Source organism: Hippopotamus amphibius, chromosome X (assembly GCF_030028045.1).
Source record: "Hippopotamus amphibius kiboko isolate mHipAmp2 chromosome X, mHipAmp2.hap2, whole genome shotgun sequence".
NCBI lineage: Eukaryota > Metazoa > Chordata > Mammalia > Artiodactyla > Hippopotamidae > Hippopotamus > Hippopotamus amphibius.
The window spans coordinates 17433280-17458147 of NC_080203.1; the positions used below are offsets into that span (position 1 = coordinate 17433280).

The 24868-nt window shown below is 40.1% G+C and overlaps 1 protein-coding gene across 6 annotated transcripts in view; it reads left to right on the forward strand.

Moving 5' to 3' along the window:
- Positions 1 to 24868, forward strand: part of MAP7D3 (MAP7 domain containing 3) — a 57253-nt gene that overhangs the window by 18597 nt on the left and 13788 nt on the right. For 4 of the 6 annotated variants that reach the window (XR_009050430.1, XM_057719073.1, XM_057719076.1 and 1 more), the window contains exons 1-10: positions 3085 to 3214; positions 8247 to 8345; positions 8440 to 8523; positions 9764 to 9927; positions 12839 to 12950; positions 13473 to 13571; positions 16722 to 16817; positions 20057 to 21207; positions 21757 to 21887; positions 22153 to 22355. Coding sequence is in view for 5 of the 6 variants with exons in the window: in XM_057719073.1 (XP_057575056.1) it covers positions 3160 to 3214; positions 8247 to 8345; positions 8440 to 8523; positions 9764 to 9927; positions 12839 to 12950; positions 13473 to 13571; positions 16722 to 16817; positions 20057 to 21207; positions 21757 to 21887; positions 22153 to 22355 (2194 nt within the window). In the remaining variant the exon portion in view is untranslated. Of the gene's footprint in view, positions 1 to 3084; positions 3215 to 8246; positions 8346 to 8439; positions 8524 to 9763; positions 9928 to 12838; positions 12951 to 13472; positions 13572 to 16721; positions 16818 to 20056; positions 21208 to 21756; positions 21888 to 22152; positions 22356 to 24868 lie in introns of those variants that run through there. The other 2 variants (XM_057719074.1, XM_057719075.1) reach the window with 2 other exon arrangements.

Below are 24868 nucleotides of genomic sequence, written 5' to 3' on the forward strand. Positions count from 1 at the left end.
TACTACAGGGCTGTGATGGTGGCAGTTTAGATGTAAATTTGTTAGACTTGATAAATCTACTGAGTGTTTATTGTATGTGAATTCAATGTTTTAATAGGAAAAAAGTGATGATTCCCAGACCTATTATGACTGTGGTTTATGAATATTTTTCCTGCTGGTATCAGGTTTAAGGGAAAAAATAGCCAAGTAGGAAAAAAATAGTGAGCAGGATTCCAGTTCTTTTTTGCTCACTGGGGAACATAGACTTTCCAAACAGGGGCGGAGAGGAGTCAAGCCGCCTGGGTTCTTTCCCAGCTCTGAGTCTGAGTTGGCCCCAGAATAGACTCATTCTCCCCAAACTGGCAGTCTTCAGTTCCAATATTTTTCTAAGAAATGTACACAGTCCCGTGGGGCCTCCTTAGGGAGCTGCTCTAGCCCCAAGGAAACATCTAAGGGGACCTTTCCTATCTCTTTTTTTTTTCTCCCCAACCTGCCAGGCACAGAGTAGGGGGTCAAAAAAAGCTTTGTTGAATGACTTACCTACTGAATGAATGAATGAGTTGTAAATTTCACAGTGATCTGTCAAAGATGTTAGAGAAAAAGAAGGGTTTATCTACAGATTAAAAGATACCTAAAAGGCATATCAATTAATGCCACGTGTGGACCTTGTTTGGATTTTCATTCGAACATAAAAAATGAGATAATTGAGAAATAAACATTGATTAGCTATTTGATCATTTTATTTGCTCTGCACCGTGTTCTTCAAAACTTTTAATGTTGTCATCATTTTTTTAAAAAGAGATTTTCTTTTAAAACCTAGATTTCCATCTTATTTTGAGAAATAGGACAATCTGGCCACAGATGGGCCCATTGCCTCACTCAGCTACCTTAGGACCTTTCTTTTGGTCCTCAGGTCCAAAATAAGTGCCATTCTTCCACAAAGGCTTCTCTGATCACCCCAACAATGAGTGATTTCTCATGTCTCTGAGCTTGGCACCCATTTTATTTTATTTTTTAAAAATTGTTATTGGATTATAGTTGATTTACAATGTTGTGTTAGTTTTAGGTGTACAGTAAAGTGAATCAGTTATACATATACATATATCTACTCTTTTTTAGATTCTTTTCCCATATAGGTTATTACAGAGTACTGAGTAGAGTTCCCTGTGCTATATAGTAGGTTCTTGGTGATGGGACCCGTTTTAATTATTCACCCAGCTCCTAGCATATGCTGTCTGTATTTGTTTTTTTGTAGACCTCTTATTGCTACTCCTCTCCCCTCCCCCACACACACACAGCTGGGGGCGATTAAGGCCTTTAGAAATTCTAAATGCTGCAAAGATTATGGAGGGCACCTCCCTATATATGTAATTCCAAATCAAGTTTTATTTTGCAAAGTGGTGATGTTTAGAAAAGATTTAAAATAAATTTTCCAACTTATTTTGAAAAATTTCAAACCCACATAAGAGTTGAAAAGAGTAAAATGAGCATCTATGTAACCATCTAGATTCACCAGTTTTTAATATTTTGTGATATTACTCTATCTGTTCCTATGAACTACTTGATAGTAAGTTTCAGACATTATGATGCTTTACCCCTAAATTCTTCAGCAGTTGCTTCTTAAGAAAAAGGACATTTTCCTACATGACCACAATATCATTCTCACACCTAAGAAGTTTGACTTTGATACCATAATATATAATATACAGTTCATATTTGAATTTTCCCAACTGTTCCAATAATGAATGCCCTTTAAAGTTTTTTTTTTAAATCTAGTTTCTAATCAAGGATCATGCATTATTATCCTTGGTGTCTTTAGCCTCCTCTGATCTGAAACACTTCCCTGATGTTCATTTTTAATCTTTCATTTTGAAGCATCCAGGTCAGTTGTTTTGCAGAATATGCCACAGTTTGGATTTGTCTGAATGTTTCCTTATTATTAGATGGGAATTATTATTATCTAACAGTGGGGGGTCAACATTTTCAACATTTTTGTAAGAAACTACCAAGGTGATGTTGCATTTTTCTAGATTTTCTGTTTGCGAAGTTCCAGGTAAATTCATCAAAGCTCTGCTGGTGCCCTAATCATGTGTTTCCTCATAATCCCGCCTACCATCCTGCATAGCATGCAAAGCATTGGTGTCTGTATGTATGTAGCAGCAGGGTTTCAGGTGCTATAACGCCAAACTTCCCCCCCCCCCCGCCACTAGTATGTTTGATTTACAGTATTATTTTTCTCCACTAGTATTAAACTACACCCTAACCAACACTTATTTTCCACTCTTTAATTTTTGCCAAATCTGTAGGTGTAACGCGATATTTTGTGGTTTCCATTTGTATTCTCTTGAGTGCTTAAGAGTTTGAGCATCTTTTCTTATGCTTATTGACCATTTGTGTTTTCTCTCCCGTGAAAGGCTTGTTTATGCCTTTTGCTCACTTTTGGGGGGATTGTCTTTTTCTTAAGTATTTTTTAGATCTCTATGCATTCTGGATACTAATCATTTATGAATATTGTATACCTGTCTATCCAGAGAGATTAACACCAACAAGTCCTCTCCTTCACTTTAAAGACCCACAAATACCCTAAAGATTATTCACACAACTTTGAGGCCTTAACAGTGTCACGATTTATTCTCAACAGTTTAAGAAAGTCTTTACTCGTGATCAGGACTCCTAGCACCGCACAGGAGTCTCTCTCTCTCCCAACCCCTCTCTGGGACTCTTCCCCCATCTTGGTCCTTTCTGTCGTGTTTCAAAGACTAGCAAACTCATGATGCAAGCGCACCCAGGAGGCACTCAGGAAGTGCTCCCTAAGTGAACGAATGAATGAAGGAAAGAATGTCACTGCGTTTCTAGGTAGAAGTGATGAAAAGAAAAAAGGAATGTTGGATGGCCACGCCGGCTGATGACTGGCTGGCCTCCAGGGAGAGCACGGGACATAGGAGAGGGTTTCTGTATTTGCACAAGGTGGTCGCCACCCAGCGGCTCACGACCTGGTGCACAAAAAGCAGCGCTGCGGCGATCGCTGGTCCGAGGAGGGCGCGGCGGCCCTTTGGGCCCCGCCCCCTCCCGCCCCCCGGCGCCACGGCCCCGGCTCCCGCGGCGGCCGCGCCAGAGCCTGCGCACTGGGGCCCCAGCGCCTGCAGCGGTTCCCCGCTCGGCTGCTCGGCTGCTCGGAAGATGGCGGAGCGCGCCAGCGGCGGCACATCCCTGAGGGGGCTGCGGGAACGCATGGGTGAGCGGGCCGGCGGCTCCCGGGGGGGCTCGGGCCCGCGCGGGAGGCGGGGTTCCTGTGGCCCCGGGGACCGTCGGAGCGGCGCGCCACGCACCGGAAAACTTTACTCCGGAGTCGCCTCGCGCGCCGTCGGGTGCTCCCCTCACCCCCGCCGGAGCGCCCTAGGACGGGACGGGGCGCCTGGAGGGGACGCGCGGGCGGGAGGGGAGACGGCCGGCCCGCGCCACCAGTGGCCCCAGTCCCGCAGCCCGCGCGGCCCAGTTGCCACCGCGAACGGCCGCAACCCCGCGGGCCGGCGGGGCGCCAGAGAACTAACGGGCGCTGCTGGGGCGGGAGGGAGCCCCGCCTGCTGTTGGGGGGCGGCGGACGCCGCCCTCGCAGCCGCCGGAACGGGCCCGGAGGTGCGGGCGCCGGGGCGGTCCTCGCGGCTTGGGCCAGCCCTGGAGTATTCCCTCTGTCCCGGGTGCTTGCGTTTTCATCCTCTCCCACGGTCACGACCCCAGTCTCTCCCGAGGCTTGACTTCCCGCACCCTCCTGCTCAAGGTCCGGCTTTGAAATTTGGGACGAACCTTGGCCCCCCTGCTCCTCCTGGTTTGCCTCCTGTAGCACATGACTTCGCCAGGATGTCACCTTCCGTGGGACATCTTGTAGACCCTGGGCTGAACTGAACGGGACTCAGCGCTTCAGAGTGCTTTCTTCTAAACTGGTCCCATCGCCAAAAAGTTTCTCCCCCCTGAAGTCGTTAGTTTTATAAAATTTGGCAGGGCACTGCTTAGCCCAGCCGACTGCTCCACTACTTGAGCGAGATAGTATTTCTTGCTTGTGGGAGGTTGTTTTAGTTCTCGGGCCAGTTTCCTCCTATATGAGCTTGAATAAAACAGTCTTATTGATTTTATGGAAATCCTTGGGGATTTTTTTCATTTGCAGTGGAAAAAATTAATTTAGACTGGCTGCAATTGGGAGGGTTTATGTTACTTCAGAACGCTTCGAATCAACTCCCCAGAGAATATGTCAGAAGCAAATACACTTTCATTATTGCATAGGGAGAAAAACTCTTCTTTCTGTCTCTAGCTTATTATGGTTCGTGTACAGGGAGAGTCTGCAATACATTCAGATTGTTTTGTTGCTTACTGACATCCAAGGTCCTCTGACATTGACTTATTTCACTGATTTAAACTAACTGGCATTCTGGATACCCCCTCCCAAAGTATTTGCATATTGAATGTTGAAAAGTATTTTTAAGTTTTATATGGGACAGTTAGTTGCTTGGGTTCACAGTATTTCAAACCAAAAACTTCAGCACAAAAAAAAAGGCTTAGCCCAGAACCCTAGTTGACATCCTTGCTGCCCATTTCATATTAGGAACTGAAAATCTCGCGTGTCAGAATTTTACAGAGGATCACCTTGACTAGAAAGAGCTTAACTTAATGGTCTCAGCATTTTCCTGAAGGGGACAAAGAGTCAATGAAGTGTTCTGCCACTTTGTGGCAGTTGCATCTTATCTGTTATCCAAATAACAGGGAGTAGACTTTGTTGCTGTTTTAGGCAAAACTCCCTGAATCCGCCTTATTTTTGTGGTTCCCTGATTGCAAATTTATTTGGTTTTCTATTTTGTTCTTAATATTTTCTCACCGTCTCCCTGGCCTAATGACATGCAGACTGTAATAAGGCCATGAACACAGACGCTTGGTATGGGTGGAATGGATGGGCCGGGGACCACACCGCTTCCAACTGCTCAGCTTTTAGTGAGGGTGGATCCAGGACTGGGCCAGCAGCTATGGGAAGGGTCAGGGACCGGGCTGCTGGAAGAGAGTCTGTTGCTAGACACGCCCCCACCCCCCAACCCCCACCAGCTTACATTTTGAAGGCTACATCCAGCAGGAGTTCAAGATAAGGCTTTGTAGCAATTGCTTCTTTTTATTCTGTTATCCAAATAAGAGTGAGTAGCACTGTATCCATAAATCTGTAGCAATTAGTTACATAGTATGGTTGTTCTCTGCCACAACCATACCTTCTTATAATAATAATAATTTAAAAAACACCCTTTCAGTCCTTTTTTGTGATCTATGCCCTTTGCTACCTAATAAGAAATACTAGTTTACTAGTTTATGTGACCTAATGTTTCTAATTAGTACAGAAGAAAGGTCATGGAGAGGTGGGGCTACATATTTTATGTCAAACTCTGAGAGTGATGTCAAGAGCAACAGCTGTGGCAGATAGTATAGGATTGCTAATAAGTATTGGGATGAGTTTATCATTGGCATCCTATGGCATTAAACATTTTGGGGTGATTGTGCTTGGGTGCAGCTTTAGGAAGATTATTACCATTCTTGAACTAATTGTCATGGAAAAGTGTTCTTCCTTTCTTTCATTTAGCTTGCCTTAGTGGAACAGAGCTCTTATGACACAGATTGTGTGTGTGTGTGTGTGTGTGTGTGTGTGTGTGTGTTGAAGAAGGGGGAGTGGGGTTTCCATAGAGAAGCAGAAATTTTCCACTATGTTGAAGTCAGTAATGACCTAAAATACTTTATATTCAGAAGGGGCCTCCAAATTTCAATGACATCTTTTAAAAATCTATCAAGTGTAAAGCATTCTTTAATTTTGGCATCCTAGTGGCATCTGTTCTTGGTTCCTTTCATTCTGAGGCTTTTATTGGGCTAGATAGTTGGGATGATTGAGTTTGTTGTTTTCCCCTCGTAGAAGGGGAATGGGGGAATTCCCTGGCGGAACAGGGGTTAGGACTCCACGCTCTCATTACTGAGGGCTCCGGTTCAATCCCTGGTCAGGGAACTAAGATCCCACAAGCCTTGAGATGTGGCCAAAAAAAAAAAAAAAGAATGATTTTCTTTTTGTAATGTCTTTTACACATTTTCTCTAAACTTAGGCTTTTCTTAGCTACAGCATAACAGTGCTTTCTTAAAAAAAAAAAAAGTAAATGCTTTATTTAAAAATATTTCCATTGCTGTATTTCCAAAGTATATTGTAAACCCAAACCCATATATTTCATTTACTTATTGTTGAATAAATTTTATACATTTAGATCTTAATTCCTTCATTGTGGTATTTTACAAAGAAGTAACCTTAGAAGCAGCTGAGGTGGGAATATTAAACTAAGTCATAAAGGTTGATGTGGGTTTTGTACAGTTTGATCCTTGATAATTATGTAATATTTCAAAGTAAAGTTGCTTCTTAATCTACAGTTGAATTAAGTTCTGGCTTTACCAGTTGCTACCTGTATGATCTGGGAAAGTTAAGTTTAGCTTCAGTTTTCTCATCTGTAAAAAACTAATAATATCCACTTTATAGGATTGTTATGAGAATTAAATGAGTTAATAACCAATGAAAATAACTTCATAAATGGTGAAGTGATATACATTATTTGTTATGGCAATTTTTTTTGAAATAGAGATTAAGATTCATAATTCAGTTTTAGATCGTGTTCTTTTGATGAATGTATTTCTTGCCAGTAGGAATTCGGACGTAAAAGTCTAAAAAGCGTGGGGGGGGAGTCGAGGGAGGGAGGGAATACGAGGATATGTGTATAAAAACAGATGATTGAACTTGGTGTACCCCCCAAAAAATAATAAATAAATAAATAAAATTTAAAAAATCAAGAAAAAAAAAGAATTTTCTTAATACACTAGAACTCAAATTCAGAGGATAATTGTGGCCCACAAAATTGATGGTAGTTAAATAACTGAAGAAGCTGAGAAAAATCTAATCTTCAATTCAAATTAAGCTAGATCATGAGCTGTTAGGTCTCTGGGATTAAAAACAAAATCATTTTCCCCTTTTGAAATGGCGATCTCTATGGCAGCAATTGTGATGTCACTGTCAAGGTTACTCTGTAAAATGGCTCCCAGATATTTTTCCTCAGTGGCAAGTAACATCTCAAAGTCCATTCATTCTGAGTACAACCACAGTCCCTCTATTCCCATATTTTAACTGTCCATCTACAACTATTTTATATTTCTCTTGATATGTAGAAACCAGAATTGTGTGCAGTATCACAAGGGCATATTTCCTGTGCTTTTGTACAAGGGTAGAAGAGTTTTCAGTGTTATTCTCCAGCTCCTTCCTGAAGATGCCTGGTACTGTGGGGCATTTTAGATACAGCCATATATGGAATTAAAGAGTTCAGGGAATTCCCCAAGAAGTTGTTTTGTATCATCTTAGAATTTTAGTTTTTCTTACTTTCCCTCAAATTGTGCTCCCATACTCTTATATTTCACCCTTATTGAAGTTTGTTTACCATTTTCTACCTTGTTTACACAAGATGCGTAAATTTATATTATATAATTTATATTTATTTGCTTGAGATTTTCCTACCTAGAAAAATACCATCACATTGGAAATTCCTTGAGTGTTTCTCCACCTTCACTGTGCATCAGAATAGAGCTTTTAGCAACTGCAAAGGTCTGTGGCCCATTCTCAGAGAGTGGCGGCAGGGAGGGGAAGGCGCGTTGCTAATTTTTTTAGAAAGCAATTTGGGTGACTCAAGTGTGGAGCCAGTGTTAAAGGCCCGATCTAGGTAATTTATAAATATACTCCTTACATTGGGCCCAATCTCTGAGGCTCTCACTGTTGACACTTTTCTTCCAAATTCAGATCCGTAAACTCCAAATCTTTTCTAAATTCCCCCAATTTATGGTGAAACATTTTTCCAAATCCTTGCCAGCTCAGTTTTTCTAGTACTTGGTGTAGTGTCTTGTCTGAGGCATTTTTGAAAGCTATTAATCATTAGCTGTTACTCATCTGCCAGCTCGTACTGCTACTTCCGCTGACCACTCTGTACACACAGATAGGCTGGCATGTCTACTGTAAACACTGTTAATTCTTTGTTGAATCATTGTTGAACATCATAGGTACTCAGTATGTCTTCTCTGACCCAGAGTCATCTGTCATGATTTTGCCCTCTGGAAGAGATGCTCTCCTTTATCATCGGAGATACAGTTGCCTGTACTTTGCCACCTCTGGATTAGCTGTTTATATTCTTAATATCTAATCGCTTTCCTTTATCCCTGTATTTTAGTTGCTGCTGCTAACGCGATTGCTGAAGAAAGACGGAGTCAGGGTAGCTTTAGCACTCTTCCATCCCAGCCCTCAAATATAAAATCAGCATTTAAACCAGGTATAATTTCTAGAATGCTTTGCTAGATGTCAAAGTGTTATATCCTTAAAGTTTGATATCCTATTGATGTCTAACGATATTCTTTGTTTTTTAGTAATAGATGGATCTGTGCTTAAAAATGATATAAAACAAAAATTAGCAAAGGCGCGCAGAGAAGAGAAAAAACGACAAGATGATGGTATATTTTAGACTTTTTAAAAAAATTAAAGTGAATGAATTTTACATTAAGGTTATATATTTCCAAAGTACTTTTTACTTACTTTTTATTCTGTTTGTATGATAGATTACACTTTTTACAGTATATGTTATATCAGATTAAAAGCTTATACTAAATGAGATAAAGAAGGTCCATGAAAAATACTTGACCAAATCGTTTCATTTCTGAACTAGTAGTTTCTGTTAGGTTTAATTTTCTGAAAACTAAAGTAGGAAAATTTCTTCAAAATTTGTAGAAACAAGCAAAATGGGATTTCAGTAAAAATGACTCTAAAAACAAAAACAAGGGAATTCCCTGCCTGTCCAGTGGTTAGGACTCTGTGCTTTCACTGCTGAGGGCAGGGAACTAAAGCAAAAAAAGCTGCAGTGGCCAAAAACAAAAAAAAAACAGAAATGAAGTTGCTAAGGATCTTAACATAGATAGGGTATCTTTCACTGATTGCTATGCTTCTCAAGTGTAACTTTGTATCAGTTGGGATCTAAAAGAATAATATTTCTACACCTTGAGAGAATGCTTTTTCAGCTATGTATTTTTCTCTTCTGGCCTTGTAAATCCACTGCAAAACTAGTGCTCAACTTCATTCAAATGGAACAGCAATTGTCTTTGTTTTGGTGAGGAGCTGTTTCTTCCTGTAGCTCTTTAGAAGAGTATTTTACAACTGCATAGATGCTCTCTAGGCTTTAGTGAGGGGAAATTTGAATGTAGGAAAACGTCATGCTGGTCAGTAATGTGGTATGTGCCTAAGCCCAGGAAGGTCAAACTGGCATGCTTAATATGGTCTGTCTAGATGAGGGCTTTGAAAAGAAATTTCCTAGGAGAAGGAAAAAAAACATATGTTCTGGCCATGTGTTTTTGTGATTCTTATTTTAATGTATAGCATATTAATCTGATGGGGTTTTGACTTCAGCTCAAGTCAGCAGAAACATCACATGAAAGAGAATATTTCTTCTGAATTTGGAATTTTAGTTCAGACAGGAGGAGAGTCCAAGCCAATTCATTTCTCTGGGGTTAAATGAACACCCATTGGAAATGATTCTTTCATGGCCATCTCTGTTCACTTACATAATAAATCTTTAGTTATTAGCACAGGTTATGTTATTTTTAAGAAAGCATAAAATATATTAACTTTTTCCTTCTCTGTCTGTAATGTGGAAAACTTAAATATTTTCTTGGCTCTTACCTTGCATTTGGAATATTTCAGCTAATAAAGAGACACAACTACTTGAAAAAGAAAGAAAGTCTAAGATCCTATATGAAAAACAGATGGAAGAAAAGCAGCGAAAGCTGAGGGAGCAGAAAGAAAAAGACGAACAACGGAGAATATCTGCAGAAAAAAAGAGAAACGAAAAGTTGCAGGAAGAAAGGGTACATGTTTTTCTAGCCTGTTAATCAGATGATACACTGTGTTGCTTGGTTCTGCAATACTTTTTCTTAGCCCTTCTCTGCTTTTGCTGGAACCAATCCCAATTCTTCTTTCAACATTAGCAGCTCTTCCCCCACCCTGATTGGAGCCCTGCGATTAGGCTCAGTAGCTGAGGTGAACAGGAGCCTCGCACATCCAGGGAGAGAGCCTTGTCCACCTGCAGGGTGCCCGTGGCCTGGGCTTTGCTCTGCAAGGCTTTCTCTCCTACCAAAGGTGTTGGTGCCTTGCGCAGCATTGTGCAGTGCCTCGAATTCAGGACTCACTGTCAGGCCCTCCCTGCTAGGCCCCCTCTGACCCTGACATCTGCTTCTCACCACTCCCCTCATTGTGTGAGTGGCAGAGGCCCGGCCAAGTCAGAGCCTCGCCCTCTCCTGCGGTTGCCTGGCTCCCTCTTGTGTGTGCTCTCTCTCCCTCTCTCCCTCTAGTGCCTTTTTTCCTCCCTGTTGTTTTGTGGCCCTGCTCTCTCTTTTCCCGTCTGGACCGTGCTTTGGTGTCTTCGGCACTCTGTTCGGTGTGAGCCACTGCCTTTGCTGTGCTCTCTTTCCCCCTCTGTCCCTCTTCAGTTTGCCTCTGGCTGTTTCTCTGTGGGCACCTGGCTACCTGTCTCAATCTGTATGATTCTCTCTGACACCAGGTTTTTCACCTGTAGGTTGTTCCACAGCTTTACTCTGAGTGTCCTTGGCTCTTCTGAATTGGCATGCTCCATCCTGTTCCTTGCTGTCTCTTTTTTTCTTTGTTCCAGTGACACTCAGGTGTCCCGGAGCGAGTCTTGGTCTGTCTCTGGCTCTGTCTGACTCTGGCCTTTTTCTGCCTGAGGCACCTCCCTTTTCTTTCTGCTTTCTTTGTCTTAGCTTCTCCCTCCTTTTCTCCCCATCTTCGGAGTTTCTGCCTGTTGTTCTATCTCCCTCCCTTTTTTCTGTTGCTCTGATTTTTAAATGTTTTTTTCTCTCCTTTTCTCTTTGGTTCCATTTGTCCCCAAGAGCCCCCTTCTCTGTGTCTTTCTCTACAGTGCTCGCTTTTCCTCCTAACTTTTGTACACAGCGGTTCTTGCGAATGCCTCAGCCCCCAGCTGTTACCCCCATCAGCGAATCTGCCTTATTCTAGGACTGTTCCTGTGCTGTTTCTTCTCTCTCCAGGGTCTACTAGCACCTTCTCTGTCTTTTTTTTCACATTCCAGTATTTAATGAATTCTCATTCAGAACTTCTCACTCTCTATCTTCCTCTGTGAAACATCTCCTTAATTTACTTCTCTGTGGTAAAGAGAGTGAAGGCCAGAGAGACTGAACTAGGTAAAGATAGAACCAAAGAAAGTAAAATAGGAAACTGTGTGCAGAGGGGGGCAGGGTCCCTAGAGGAGAGAGAATCCCCTGGGAGTAAAGAATACCATCTTAGAGAAAGAGGAACCTGAGAGAGAGAGCACGGAGATAGAAGAAGCAACAAAATGACACTGTAGACAGAGTGGGAGCCAGAGACAGGGCAAGAGAAGAGGCCGGAAGACGAGAGACGAAGAGAAAGGGGGAAGAGAACTGACCCCACAGAACTAGCGTGGGGGTGTCCCAGACAGAGTAGGGACCATTTGACACTGTGAGGAGGCTGCATGTAGGAAAAGAGAGAGAATGATTTACTAGAGCAGGGAAAAACCACGAACTCAGTGGTACTGAGGAGGGGCGAGTGTGGACGGGGATACATGGAAGACAGGACGGGCGCTTGCACATGAGCCACAGGTGCCGGAAGGAACCTCAATGAGCACGGAGGGTCAGCACATCTGGAGACAGCGGGATAGAATGCTTAGGAATCAGAGATGTTTTAATAATACAAGAATATTCTCTCTTTTTAGTCTTTATTATATTTCTTGGGTGTTTAAGTAATGTAGAACAACTTACTTTGTGTTAGAAAATGTAATTTTAAAATATTGCCATTAGATAAGTTTTAAGAATGGCGGTTGCTTTTCAGAGCATGTGAGTGACTCTCCGTTTTCCTAGTATGTCTACCCTCTTCGCCCTCAGAGAAACAGTGGGACCATTGTAAGGATGATGTTGCTATGAAACGATCGTTGTCAGGGGAGAAGAGAAAACCTTCTGGCCCTGAGGTTGATTGGCTTACCTGGGTGTAGTCTGTGTTACAGCACAGGGATGAGGAAGAGCTGAGAGAAGAAAACTGCCTCTCATTTCTGGCAGTGATGTTGTTTTGCCACAGTGTAGCATTTACATGTGGAGAGTTGTTATCCTGGGCAGCTTAAATTGAAGCTGAGGTCAAGACAGACACATCGCTCTTTAAAAAACTTGAGTAGTTGACACCAGAATTTATGATGTTACAAATGTAGGTATAATAGATGATCTGGCATAGATTTCACATATGTGTTTTAGTTGATTTTTTTTTCCTGCTTCATTCCGCAAAGAATTTAAGGTATATTTTAAAAAATACATCACACAACCAGATGAGAAAATAAGTGGTTGAGGGAATCAGAGGGAGAAATTAAAGTAAGAAAATAATGAAACATAAGGTATGATTAGCATACACCAAAGTGTACCACATAGTCTTTGTATAGTTGGTGGACTAGGCTACATGTTTGGTTCTACATTTCCTAATGATATAAGCAAAGAGGGAAGCACGGTCAGTTCCTCCATTCATGTCCATAAGATTAAAACCTAGTTATTCGGGAGAACACGGATTGATACCTGAGATGTTTCCAATTTTAACTTTTTATTTGAGATGTTTCCAATTTTATCTTTGATAAAAAAAGTTTTGCCTGATTGAAAATTTTGGTGGGGGGTATTTTATAACTGACAGATCAGAAGTATACTAACCAATATAATGCATATGTAAAAATTTGTTGGCATTTATTTTAAATAGGAGAAATTCAGAGCCGTCCTTCATCGTACACTGGAACGGAGCACCCGTGTTGATCATCAGAAAAGATGGTCTTGGGAAGGCTCAACCACAATCAACTCTCAGAATAAAACTGGTATTTAATACAACCACTAAACTTTAAGTTCATTCATTTTCACATGTAAATATTGGCAATTAGTATAAGGTTGCATTTACTACAACAGGTTTTGAGCTTTGTATCCTAATGAAAGTGCCACCATGTACTCTTTGGCATGCATTTAAATTTGTGTCATGTGAGATCGCTAAAGAAACAGGTGAAATTTTATAGTAATGTGATTTTATTTACTGTATCCAAAATCTTACCATTTAAACTTGATAAGCTTCACACAGCTTTATCCAGTGCATATTTTAAAAATAAATTATCCTGTTTACTATTGATGTACTGTAAATTTTTCCTATGTGTGGACATAATTCTATACAATTGCATAAAATGTAAGTTAAATTGATAGTTTGTAAGGAATGACTGACAATGAGCATTGTGTACCTAATTAATACATGTTTATGCTCCATGGAGGTACATCATGAACTCATTTTGTTTCAGCTAATCTAATGATGCCTTTTTAAATATGAGTACAGTAAATCTTATATCCTTTCTCAGCCAACAAACATTCTATATCTACTGAAAAGCTTGAACAGGGAACTTCTGGATTACATAGACAAATGTCATCTGCAGGTCTTCAAAATTCCATTGCCAAGAGTAAGTAGTTATTTCATGTATTCTACTGAGTTTCAAACCAGTGAAATTAATTCTCTATATGTATTTCTACAGTACCACTTATTCTTTAGATTGTAGGACATTTAAATACTTCAGAAGAGTACCACATTGTTTCACAGTAGAGTTGGGCATAACTATTTCGTATTTTCATCAGTATAAATCCTTGTTTCTTGATTTGTGTACTACTTATATCAGATGGGTTTGTTGGGCTCAGGTAGTCCAGCAAATATGAAACCTATTTTGACCAAAAGACATTGCTATTAAGTGGCACAGTAATTTATTTTAGAATTAATTCATATTCTATATAACCTATAAATGAAATCACTTTTTCTAGGGACTAGACTAGTCATTCAATTTCCATTAAGTTTCATGACTATTACCTCATTTAAGGAAAATAATAGCATATATATATATATATATATATATATATAGCAGTGGATAGGTTGATCTGCTTCACCTATATATAAAGTTGACGAGCAAGTATACTTTTATAGTTAAGACCCCAAGAAATTCAGTGATTTCCACTCCACCATGCTTTTTTATGGTTTATATTTTGGTCATTTGATAGATGCATCATGGTATTTAAATTGTAAATTCCACTAACAAGTCCATGTTTTCCCCCAAAGCAGATAAAGTGGTAACAGTGTTTAATGAGGGAGGTATTGCTAAGCTCCACTTTTACAACTCTTTGTAGAGGTAATGCAGTGCTCTTTAAAATAAAACGAAGTTCTCTACTATGGATACTTCAAATACCTTTTGCTCCTAATATTCGCCCTTTTTTGGGGGGGCTGGGCGGGGAGTGCCATGTGGCCTGTGGAATCTTAGTTCCTTGACCAGGGATTGAATCTGCACCCTCAGCAGTGAAAGCGCAGTCCTAACCACTGAACAGCTAGGGAATTCCCTAGAGTTCCTTATTGTTTAAAAAAAAAACCTTTACCTGAGTGTGTGTCAGTGACAGTTTCCTGTAGTACACGGTGCTTCTCACTGACAATTGTAATGGCTTAGACAACCATACCCATAGAAAGAGGAAAGTCCTTTTTGTTTTCCAGAGAGAAAAACAGAAGTGATCTTGGCAGGAAAAAGATATGGTACACATACTCTACATCGTTCCCTCAAACTTAGCCATAAAAAAGAAGAAATACCACCTTTGTGCCTTGTGAATTGAAACAAAGGCATAATTATAGTTTGAATTAAAAATGTTTCTTTTGTATTATTAGGTGCCTTGACATTTTTTTGAGCAATGCTGATTGCTCTAAAATTCCAGTATGGCAAAATATTCTGGATCTCATTTAAAGTATAATTGGTTAATTGTAGCCGTGGTTAACTTAGTGGGAAAGATTTCCATTTTTGTCCAAATATTATAGTTTTAATATGTTGAAAAGGATTTTCGTTTTGTTCATACTTACGTTATTTGTATTTCTAGAACTCTTACAGTTTCCAGTGATGAACTTGAGAGGTCTTTCATTGTCAGTCTTGGTGCACCTAGTTTTCTCTTGTAACGGTCAAATAAAAGTTGATCTACTTTCTACCCTTACCCTTAATATGCTTTCCTGTAGCACTTTTATGTATCGCCCAGGTTCATTCATAGATTAATGTGGGAAGATTTTCTTTAACACCTTGCTTGTCATATAATAAAAATAATTTGTTATTCACAAACTCAATCCTTTAGAAAAATTAGATAACATTCATTGCAATGTCATGTGTATATACTTTCATTTTAATTTATTTTAATTGTTTCACAACCATTGACCATGTTTTGCTATCTAATTGCTTGGAGGAATTAGCAAAGATTTCTTCCGCAGACATTTATTATATTTTTAATGAGCAAACAGTAATGTGTTTTCATTAATACGTGTGCCTGCTGTATCAATGAGACATGTAAAGAGAAGGGACAGGTTATGACTTGCAAGTTAATAATTAGTTAAATTGCACTGAAGGAATAATTCCAGGTAACTTTTTAAATGATTTCTTTACTAGTTTTTAATACAAGAAGGTATGTGTAGAAGATACTTTTTGAAATAATTTGCTTAAAGGTACAGTATATTGCACACTCTGAAATGATGAATGTTGTAATTAATGATCCTAGTGAGTTTATTGAAAATAAAATCAATATTGTCAGTGGCTTATCTTTGTAAAATCCCTTCAAATTGAAATAAAACCTGTTCAATACAGAGAGATGAACATTTCAAACTCAGATGAAGTTCAGGTAAACATTTCAAACTCAAATGAAGTTCATAATCTAACCTGTGATATTTTGAATAGCCTTGCTTTAAATCTTGGCTGATTCAAATAGTCTATTTTTCTCCTGCTCGTTGCTGACTTAACAATAGCTGTTCACACTATTTTGTCATTTCTTGCAGTGTGATAATAAGGGATAGGTGATTTCATCACATGACATAATCGAATTGATTACACTTCTGTAGTTCATGCTGTGCAATTAATTACATTATCGATTCAAGAATTTTCACATGGCTCCCTGTTGTCAATATGTACTTTAGTTTATAGGTCCCCAAAAGAGAAGTTCTTCTTTAAAGACTTTCGTCAGTATTCTGAGTTGTAATATTTCAAGTGAAATGGAAAAGTGTCTACACAAAAGGGATTATTTTCCCATATGACTGGTTTGGGCTGCTAAAATTGTGATATCTGTACCAAATGTTAATAATCATTTTTATTTTAAAAATACTAGTTAAGGGACTTCCCAGTGGTTAGGACTTGGTGCTTCCGCTGCCGTGGCCCAGGTTCAATCCCTGATTGGGGAACTAAGATTCTGCAAGCGGCGCAGTACAGCCAAAACAAAGTTACTAGTTAAAACTAAACTATAAATTACTTTAGTAATAGATGTCATGGACTGTGTCCAAAATTAAATGTTATATATTCATAATTTGGGAACTTTGATGTCAGTATCAGACATTTTCCCTCTTAATTTTTACTGTTTCCTAAATAATTTTATTTCATTTCAAATAACTACTTAAAGAGTAAACTAGTTTTAAGTTTGGGCATCTAGAGTCTCTACATAATACTTGCAATTTAAATAAGATAAAAAAATGTTTGCTAAAAAGGAGTGGCTCACTCCTGAAATAATATATTTAAACAGCTTGTGAAAAGTAATACGCCTTTGCTCTTGATCTCCAGAGACAACAGAAAAGAGGAGAAGCTCATCTTTGAATAGAAGATGTAGTAAACTACAATCATCTACAGAAATGGAACAAGTGGAAGAAAAAACACCTGGTTAGTTATTTCTAAGTACCTATTGTAAATGGGGGTTTAAAAGTGTTATATTTAGGTCAACATTCAGCTGCTTGAGAAGCCATTTCGAAACATTGGAAGCCAAAATAACCCTTCTTTAACTAAAAAATATTTGTGAGACCTCAAAATGAATCCTTTCTGTTTGTTCTCATCATTTAGTTTGTCAGCGATACACTAGTCTTTGGGAGAATAATTTAATGTCACCTGCTCATCCCAACAAAAGTGTCAGTAGCCAGGAACAAAAGTGTTGGCTTCATTATTAATCTCTGGAAGCGATACTCCAGGTAACAGGCATAGGGTAGAGTGCCAGAAAGTGTCAGTATTTGTGCTTAAAAAGTAGGTTGTATCACTTAATTTTTTATAGTAAGGCATAAAAATAATTTGAATCAATACTTTGCAAATGAGTGATTTTATCCAACATTTTATGTTGCATATTTATGATTTCTAGCATGGTAGAGTAGTTATCAGGGTAATTTATAGGATGAGATAGGGAGTTTTGGTTGTTAAATTTTAAAACTGTGGGTTTCTTGACCTGTGCTTAAATGTATCACGGTACTGTAAAAAGTACTGGATTTTAAAAATGTAGAAAAACTTAATATCAAGGGAGAGAGTCTCCAACTCCACCCTTCTTTTTTTCTTAAAATGTGGAAGAATAACACTGAGTGGCTCTTTAGCTTTTAATTAAGAATGTAAAGATTGTTAGTAAAATAAAACAGATCTTCAGGGTTATGTGGATTTTCTCATTTATAGGTTACATATCATGGTAGACATGCCTCTGGGTAGTAAGTCCTCAGTAATGGAGAGCTCCAATGCACTGTTCCCATCCTTTGTCTCTTTTTCCCTCCACTTTTTCCTTTCCAGAATATATCCCACCCCCTTTGCTTGTTTTTCTGTCAATATCCATATGATTAGTAAACCAAAGTGCTGTTGTAGACTGTGTGGTAGTGCAGCTTTACTTTTCTTGGTTCAAATTCCTAATTTTGTTTATGCCTAGTTGTATGTGTGTCAGATTATTTTCTGCCAGTCTCCCCTGAGTCTATTGTAAGGTATTCTAATCATTTTCATTTTATTTAGATTACTCCCATCAAAAACCTCAATATTTTGTCTTAAATTTCGATAGCTATTAGAAATCTAGTTATTATACTTACTATATTTTCTCTAGCACAAACTGTGTTAAATAAGTGACTGTTTAGGTACATACAGGTATGTAAGTACAATGCTTTCTTTGTCAAAAGTGAGGGACTGAAAAATAACTGAGTCTTATATTTACCAAGTCTTTAGAAAGCCACCACCAAATGCCTTCTTTAAAATATTTACTTTAGGGACTTCCCTGGTGGTCCAGTGGTTGGGACTCTGTGCTCTCACTGCCGAGGGCCTGGGTTTGATTCCTGGTCGAGGAACTAAGATCCCACAAGCCGTGTAGCACCGCCAAAAAAAAAAAAGAGTTTCTTATAAAGCAATAAATATTTAGTGTAGAAAAAATTTTAATTTCTTATCCTAATACTCACTTATAACTGAATATTTTTCTCTGCATTTAGATATTCTTTAATAAAATGCAATCATTGAACTTCCTGGGTGGCACAGTGGTTGGGAATCTGCCTGCCAATGCAGGGAACACAGGTTCGATCCCTGCCCTAGGAAGATCCCACATGCTGCAGAGCAGCTAAGCCTGTGTGCCACCACTGTTGAGCCCGTGTGCCCCAACTAATGAAGCCCACATGCCTAGAGCCCGTACTCCGCAACAAGAGGGGTCACCACAATGGGAAGCCCGCACACCGCAACGAAGAGTGGCCCCTGCTCACCGCAACTGGAGAAAGCCCGTGTGCAGCAACAGGGACCCAACACAGCCAATTAAATAGATAAATAAATAAATAATGCAATCATGACTGCTTTTAAAAAAATTTATTTATTTATTTATTTATTTATTGGCTGCATTGGGTCTTTGTTGCTGCACACGGGCTTTCTCCAGTTGCAGCGAGTGGGGGCCACTCTTCGTTGCGGTGTGCGGGCTTCCCATTGTGGTGGCCCCTCTTGTTGGGGAGCACGGGCTCTAGGCATGTGGGCTTCAGTAGTTGTAGTATGTGGACTCTGTAGTTGTGGCTCACAGGCTCTAGAGCACAGGCTCAATAGTTGTGGCGCATGGGCTTGGTTGCTCCGCAGCATGTGGGATCTTCCTTGAGTAGGGATCGAACCCATGTCCCCTGCATTGGCAGGCGGATTCTTAACCACACTGCGCCACCTAGGAAGTCCCATAACCTGCTTTTGTTTAAACTCAATATGTACCATTTTCTATGTCCCAAACCTGTATATTATTACTCTTAGTGACTGCCTTAGTATAGTCCAAATTTTGTGTTGAATATTTAGGTTATGTTTTTAATTGTTCCAATATTATTAAACAATGCTGTAGTAAGTAACCTCATACATACATTTTCATTTATTTATCTGATTTTTTCTTAAGGATAACCTAAGAGTGAAATTGCAAGAGCAAAGAGTGGTGTACTTTTTAGAATGGCTTCTGATACACTATTGCCAAAATGCTTCCCAGGGAGCACATACCAATCCATACTTCCGCCAGCAGTGCCTGTGGTTGCCTGGTTTCCAGCATTTCCAGCAGTATTATCACTTTCCTCCATCTTAGCTGGTACCGGATATTATAATTTTTGTCCATGTATTAGGCTAAAATATTTAGATTGTTAACACTGGAAGATCCAGCCCGTTCTGATTAATGTCTTATTACAATTTTTAGTATGGGTGAGAAATGCTCTTTTTTATACTCTGTTTTAAAACAATCATATATAGTGTGCCTTATGGAATCACCTGTAACGGTAAGATCCCTGGCCCTGGTGACGTTGTTTAGATTACTTTTAAAAAGTGTTGAAGGTCTTGTAATTTTCTATGAAAGTCATTCTGCACTATGGTGTGATTAAAATAGAAATGGCTTATTGCAAACATCAGCTTTGGAGAAGCATCTTAGTTTCATCTGGAGTGGACTGTTGCTTTCACAATGCCTCTCTTGGTGGTGGTGCTTCTGAAGTACCAGCTTTGCAATGCTTCTGTCCTGTGTCTGTGATCCATTTCACTAAACATTTCTGTGTTGTGTGTAATCCCTGCGGTTTCCTAATAAACGCAGTCTCTTTGTTTTTATACTGTTACATGGTGCATTTCCGTCTTGTCAGATTTCTGGCTGTGTGGAATTTCACTCTGTCCTCATTTACCCACAGGCATCCACAATATAATCCAGTATGTAAACATGCCCCTGCTTAGGCATAGCAGTGATGAATTGAAGAGTACCACAGTGCTTCGCAAGTCAACAGGGGTGATGCCTTCCCAGGAGAAAGTAGAAACACCCTCCAAGACAAGCGTGGAAGCAGCCCCCAAGGCAACTATGGAAACACCCCCTGAGGCAAGCTTGGAAGTATCCCCCAAGGTGAGCGTGGAAGCACCCCCTGAGGTGAGCACGGAAGCACCCCCTGAGGTGAGCGCGGAAGCACCCCCTGAGGTGAGCGCGGAAGCACCCCCTGAGGTGAATGTGGAAGCACCCCCTGAAGTGAGTGCGGAAGCACCCCCTGAGGTGAGCGCGGAAGCACCCCCTGAGGTGAGCGTGGAAGCACCCCCTGAAGTGAGAGCAGAAGCACCCCCTGAAGTGAGAGCGGAAGCACCCCCTGAGGTGAACACGGAGGCACCCCCTGAGGTGAGCGCGGAAGAACCCCCTGAGGTGAGCGCGGAAGCACCCCCTGAGGTGAGCGCGGAAGAACCCCCTGAGGTGAGCGCAGAAGAACCCCCTGAGGTGAGCGCGGAAGCGCCCCCTGAGGTGAGCGCAGAAGAGCCCCCTGAGGTGAGCGCGGAAGCACCCCCTGAGGTGAGTGCGGAAGCACCCCCTGACGTGAGCGCGGAAGCACCCCCTGAGGTGAGCGCGGAAGCACCCCCTGAGGTGAGCGCGGAAGCACCCCCTGACGTGAGCACGGAAGCACCCCCTGAGGTGAGCACGGATGCGCTCCCAGAGGCGAGCGTGGACGCGCTCCCAGAGGCGAGCATGGAAGCACCCCACATGAGTGTGGAAACATCACCTGAGGCAAGCGAGGATTTGTCCCTTGAGGCGAATGTGAATTCATCCCTGGAGGTGAGCACGGACTCATCCCCAGAGGTGAGTGTGGACCCATCTCCTGAGGTGAGCGCGAACTCGTCCCTGGAGGTAAGCATGGAAGCATCATCTGAGGCGAGTGTGGAAGCATCCCCTGAGGCGAGTGTGGAAGCACTCCCTGAAGAGAGCACAACAGCGCCCCCTGAAGCAAATATGGAGGCGTCCCCCGAGGCCTCCCCTGAGGTGACCACGGAAATGTCTTCCAAAGTGAAAGTGAAAGATTCTCCACAGGTTCGACAAGTGCCTTTCCTTGACAAATTTTTTATTAAAACCTGTATATTTTGTTGTATAGATTATGATAGGTCAGGTTTCGCAACATAAGCAACTTCTTATTTATGCCATTCTGTGACAAAACAAATTCACTTGAATGATTTTAAATTATCTGATATTTGTTGTCCCAGAGTTCCCCCTCCTCCTTCCAAAGCTGGAATATTAATTTTTAGTAGAAGGAACAAAATATAGAGGTTTATATGAACTATGTTTCTAAACTCTGAAGGAATGTTTTTGAGAACTATTGCAAACCTCAGTTAGGATTTAAACATAAAATTAGGTTTTGAAGTAAGCATTCTCTTAAATTATTTCTATGACCTGCTTGAATTGTATAATATAAATTGTTAGCCTGGAAGAATGTATCTCTGTACCTAATTCTCATGCATGAAAGGAAGAATGGGAGTTTAAGGAGCTATAATTGTATTTTATTCAGAATATTTTTCTTTTCAAAAGCTAGCTGTAAAAGCTAGCTGCTAGTAATTTCTTATCTGATTGTATCGATCTGTTCAGAAATCAGAAACGGACAAACAGGCCTCAAACCCTGTTACGAAGAAGCGCCTACCACCATCTCAGATACCGTGTTATAGATGGTCATCTTCTCCTACGAGCAGGTGGCGTCCTCCATCTCCCATCAGTGCTAGGTAAGTAGCTTGTTTGCAGCTGTTTCTGATACGTATTTTACCAGGATAAACTTCACATCAGTGTTCATAAATAATGTAATATACATGGTAATGTAAATATAAAGGGAAAAGCCTTTAAGAATGGGTTTACCTTTGTCCCTTATAAAATACCATTATATCATAAAGTCAAGACATTATAGTCTATGAAATGGTACACTAAAAATCACATACATGTTACGAAACCATACCAGACTTCTCCCCCGCATTAACTATTACTTTTTCCCAGCAGGGAAATCCAAAAGAATCGCCCCCCATCACCTTCACCTGTCACGTCGAAACAGTCAACACAATTTTCTGTTAAAGTACTTCCTGTGCAGCGTACCGTATTTGCACAAAATACATTAGGAACTATTGGAATGAAAAGTGAAGCCATTTCTAACACCATTAACAGCTCTGAGGCTGCAAGCCAAAAGGATATGATCTGTGAAGGTGAGTTCCTTCACTAAGAAGTTCATTTCAGCAACACATAAAATCTTAAGGTAGTTCGGGAACTGTCAACGTCATTTTATTCCCTACTTCAGAGAACTTGAGGAAGTGAACTTTCTTTTAAATAAAGAGAATTTCACCAGTCACACTGCTTGTTTTTTCTTGCCGGAACTTATTACTTACCCCCATTTTTAGAACTGATGTTTTTAAGTATGGAGGGGTTGCATGAGTGCCATGGTCTAGGTGGTCCCTGCAGTTCCTTCCAGCTCTGATAATGGATGGCCCTAAGGTATTTTCCATCCTTGGAAGGGAGCACACCCAGCCATTTGTGGCTGTCCAGATTTCCATGAGGAGCTGGAGGGCAGTTTCAACACATAGACCATAACATGTGTCAGGTCAGTATGTGGGTTCCAAAAAGTATCATATTGGTAATTTGCCTATCACATGCTTTTTTTTTTTTTGAAATATAGTTGATTTACAATGTTGTGTTAGTTTCTGGTGTACAGCAAAGTGATTCAGTTATGCATATATATACAATGGTGAATCAAAAACTCAGTCTCAATTTCTGTACTTGTGATTGGTCTGTTCATAGTTTCTATTTCTTCCTGGTTCAGTCTTGGAAGATTGTATTTTTCTAAGAATGTATCCATTTCTTCCAGGTTATCCAATTTATTGGCATATAGTTGCTTGTAGTAGTCTCTCATGATCGTTTGTATTTCTGTGGTGTCCGTTCTTACTTCTCCTTTTTCATTTCTAATTCTGTTGATTTGCGTCTTCTTCCTTTTATTCCTGATGAGTCTGGCTAATGGTTTATCAATTTTGTTTATCTTCTCAAAGAACCAGCTTTTAGTTTCATTGATCTTTGCTATCGTTTCCTTCATTTCTTTTTCATTTATTTCTGATCTGTTCTTTATGATTTCTTTCCTTTTGCTCACTTTGGGGTTTCTTTGTTCTTTAATTGTTTTAGGCGTGAGGTTAGGTTGTTTATTCGATATTTTTTTTGTTTCTTGAGATAGGACTGTATTGCTATAAACTTCCCTCTTAGAACTGCTTTTGCTGCATCCCATAAGTTTTGGGTTGTTGTGTTTTCATTGTCATTTGTTTCTAGATATTTTTTGATTTCCTTTTTGATTTCTTTAGTGATTTCTTGGTTGTTTAATAGCGTATTGTTTAGCCTCCATGTGTTTGTATTTTTTACAGGTTTTTTTCTTGTAATTGATATCTAGTCTCATGGCGTTGTGGTCAGAGAAGATGCTTGATATTTCAGTTTTCTTGAATTTACCAAGGCTTGATTTGTGACCCAAGATGTGATCTGTCCTGCAAAATGTTCCGTGTGCACCTGAGAAGAAAGTGTATTCTGTCGTTTTTGAATGGAATGTCCTATAAATATCAATGAAGTCGAGGTGGTCTAATGTGTCATTTAAAGCTTGTGTGCCATTTAAAGCTTATTTATTTTCTGTTTGGATGATCTGTCCATTGATGTAAGTGGGGTGTTCAAGTCTCCCACTATTATTGTGTTACTGTCCATTTCCCCTTTTATGGCTGTTAGCATTTGCCTTATGTATTGAGGTGCTCCTATGTTGGGTGCATAGATATTTACAATTGTTATATGTTCTTCTTGGATGGATCCCTTGATCATTATGTAGTGTCCTTCCTTGTCTCTTGTAATAGGCTTTACTTTAAAGTCTAATTTGTCTGATATGAATATTGCTATTCCAGCTTTCTTTTGACTTCCATTTTCATGGAATAACTTTTTCCATCCCTTTACTTTCAGTCTATATGTGTCCCTTGGTCTGAAGTGGGTTTCTTGTAGGCAGCATATAGAAGGGTCTTGTTTTTGTATCCATTCAGCCAGTCTGTGTCTTTTGGTTGGAGCATTGAATCCATTTACATGTAAAGTGATTATTGACATGTGTGTTCCAATTACCATTTTCTTAATTGTTTTGGGTTTGTTTTTGTAGGTGTTTTCCTTCTCTTGTGTTTCCCACTTAGAAAAGTTCCTTTAGCAATTGTTGTAAGGCTGGTTTGGTGGTGCTGAATTCTCTTTTGCTTGTCTGTAAAGCTTTTGATTTCTCTGTCGAATCTGAATGAGATTCTTGCTGGGTAGAGTATTCTTGGCTGTAGGTTTTTCTCTTTCAGGACTTTCAGTATATCCTGCCATTGCCTTCTGGCCTGCAGAATTTCTGCAGAAAGGTCAGCTGTTATCCTTATGGGTTTTCCCTTATATATTATTTGTTGCTTTTCTCTTGCTGCTTTTAATATTTTTTCTTTGTGTTTAATTTTCATTAGTTTGATTAATATGTGCCTCAGTGTATTTCTCCTTGGATTTATTCTGTATGGGACTCTCTGTGCTTCTTGGACTTGATTAATTATTTAATTTCCCATGTTGGGGAAGTTTTCCACCATAACCTCTTCAAATATTTTTTTCAGACCCTTTCTTTTCTTCTTCTGGGATGCCTATGATTTGAATGTTGGTGCACTTAATGTTGTCACCAAGGTCTCTGAGACTGTCTTCC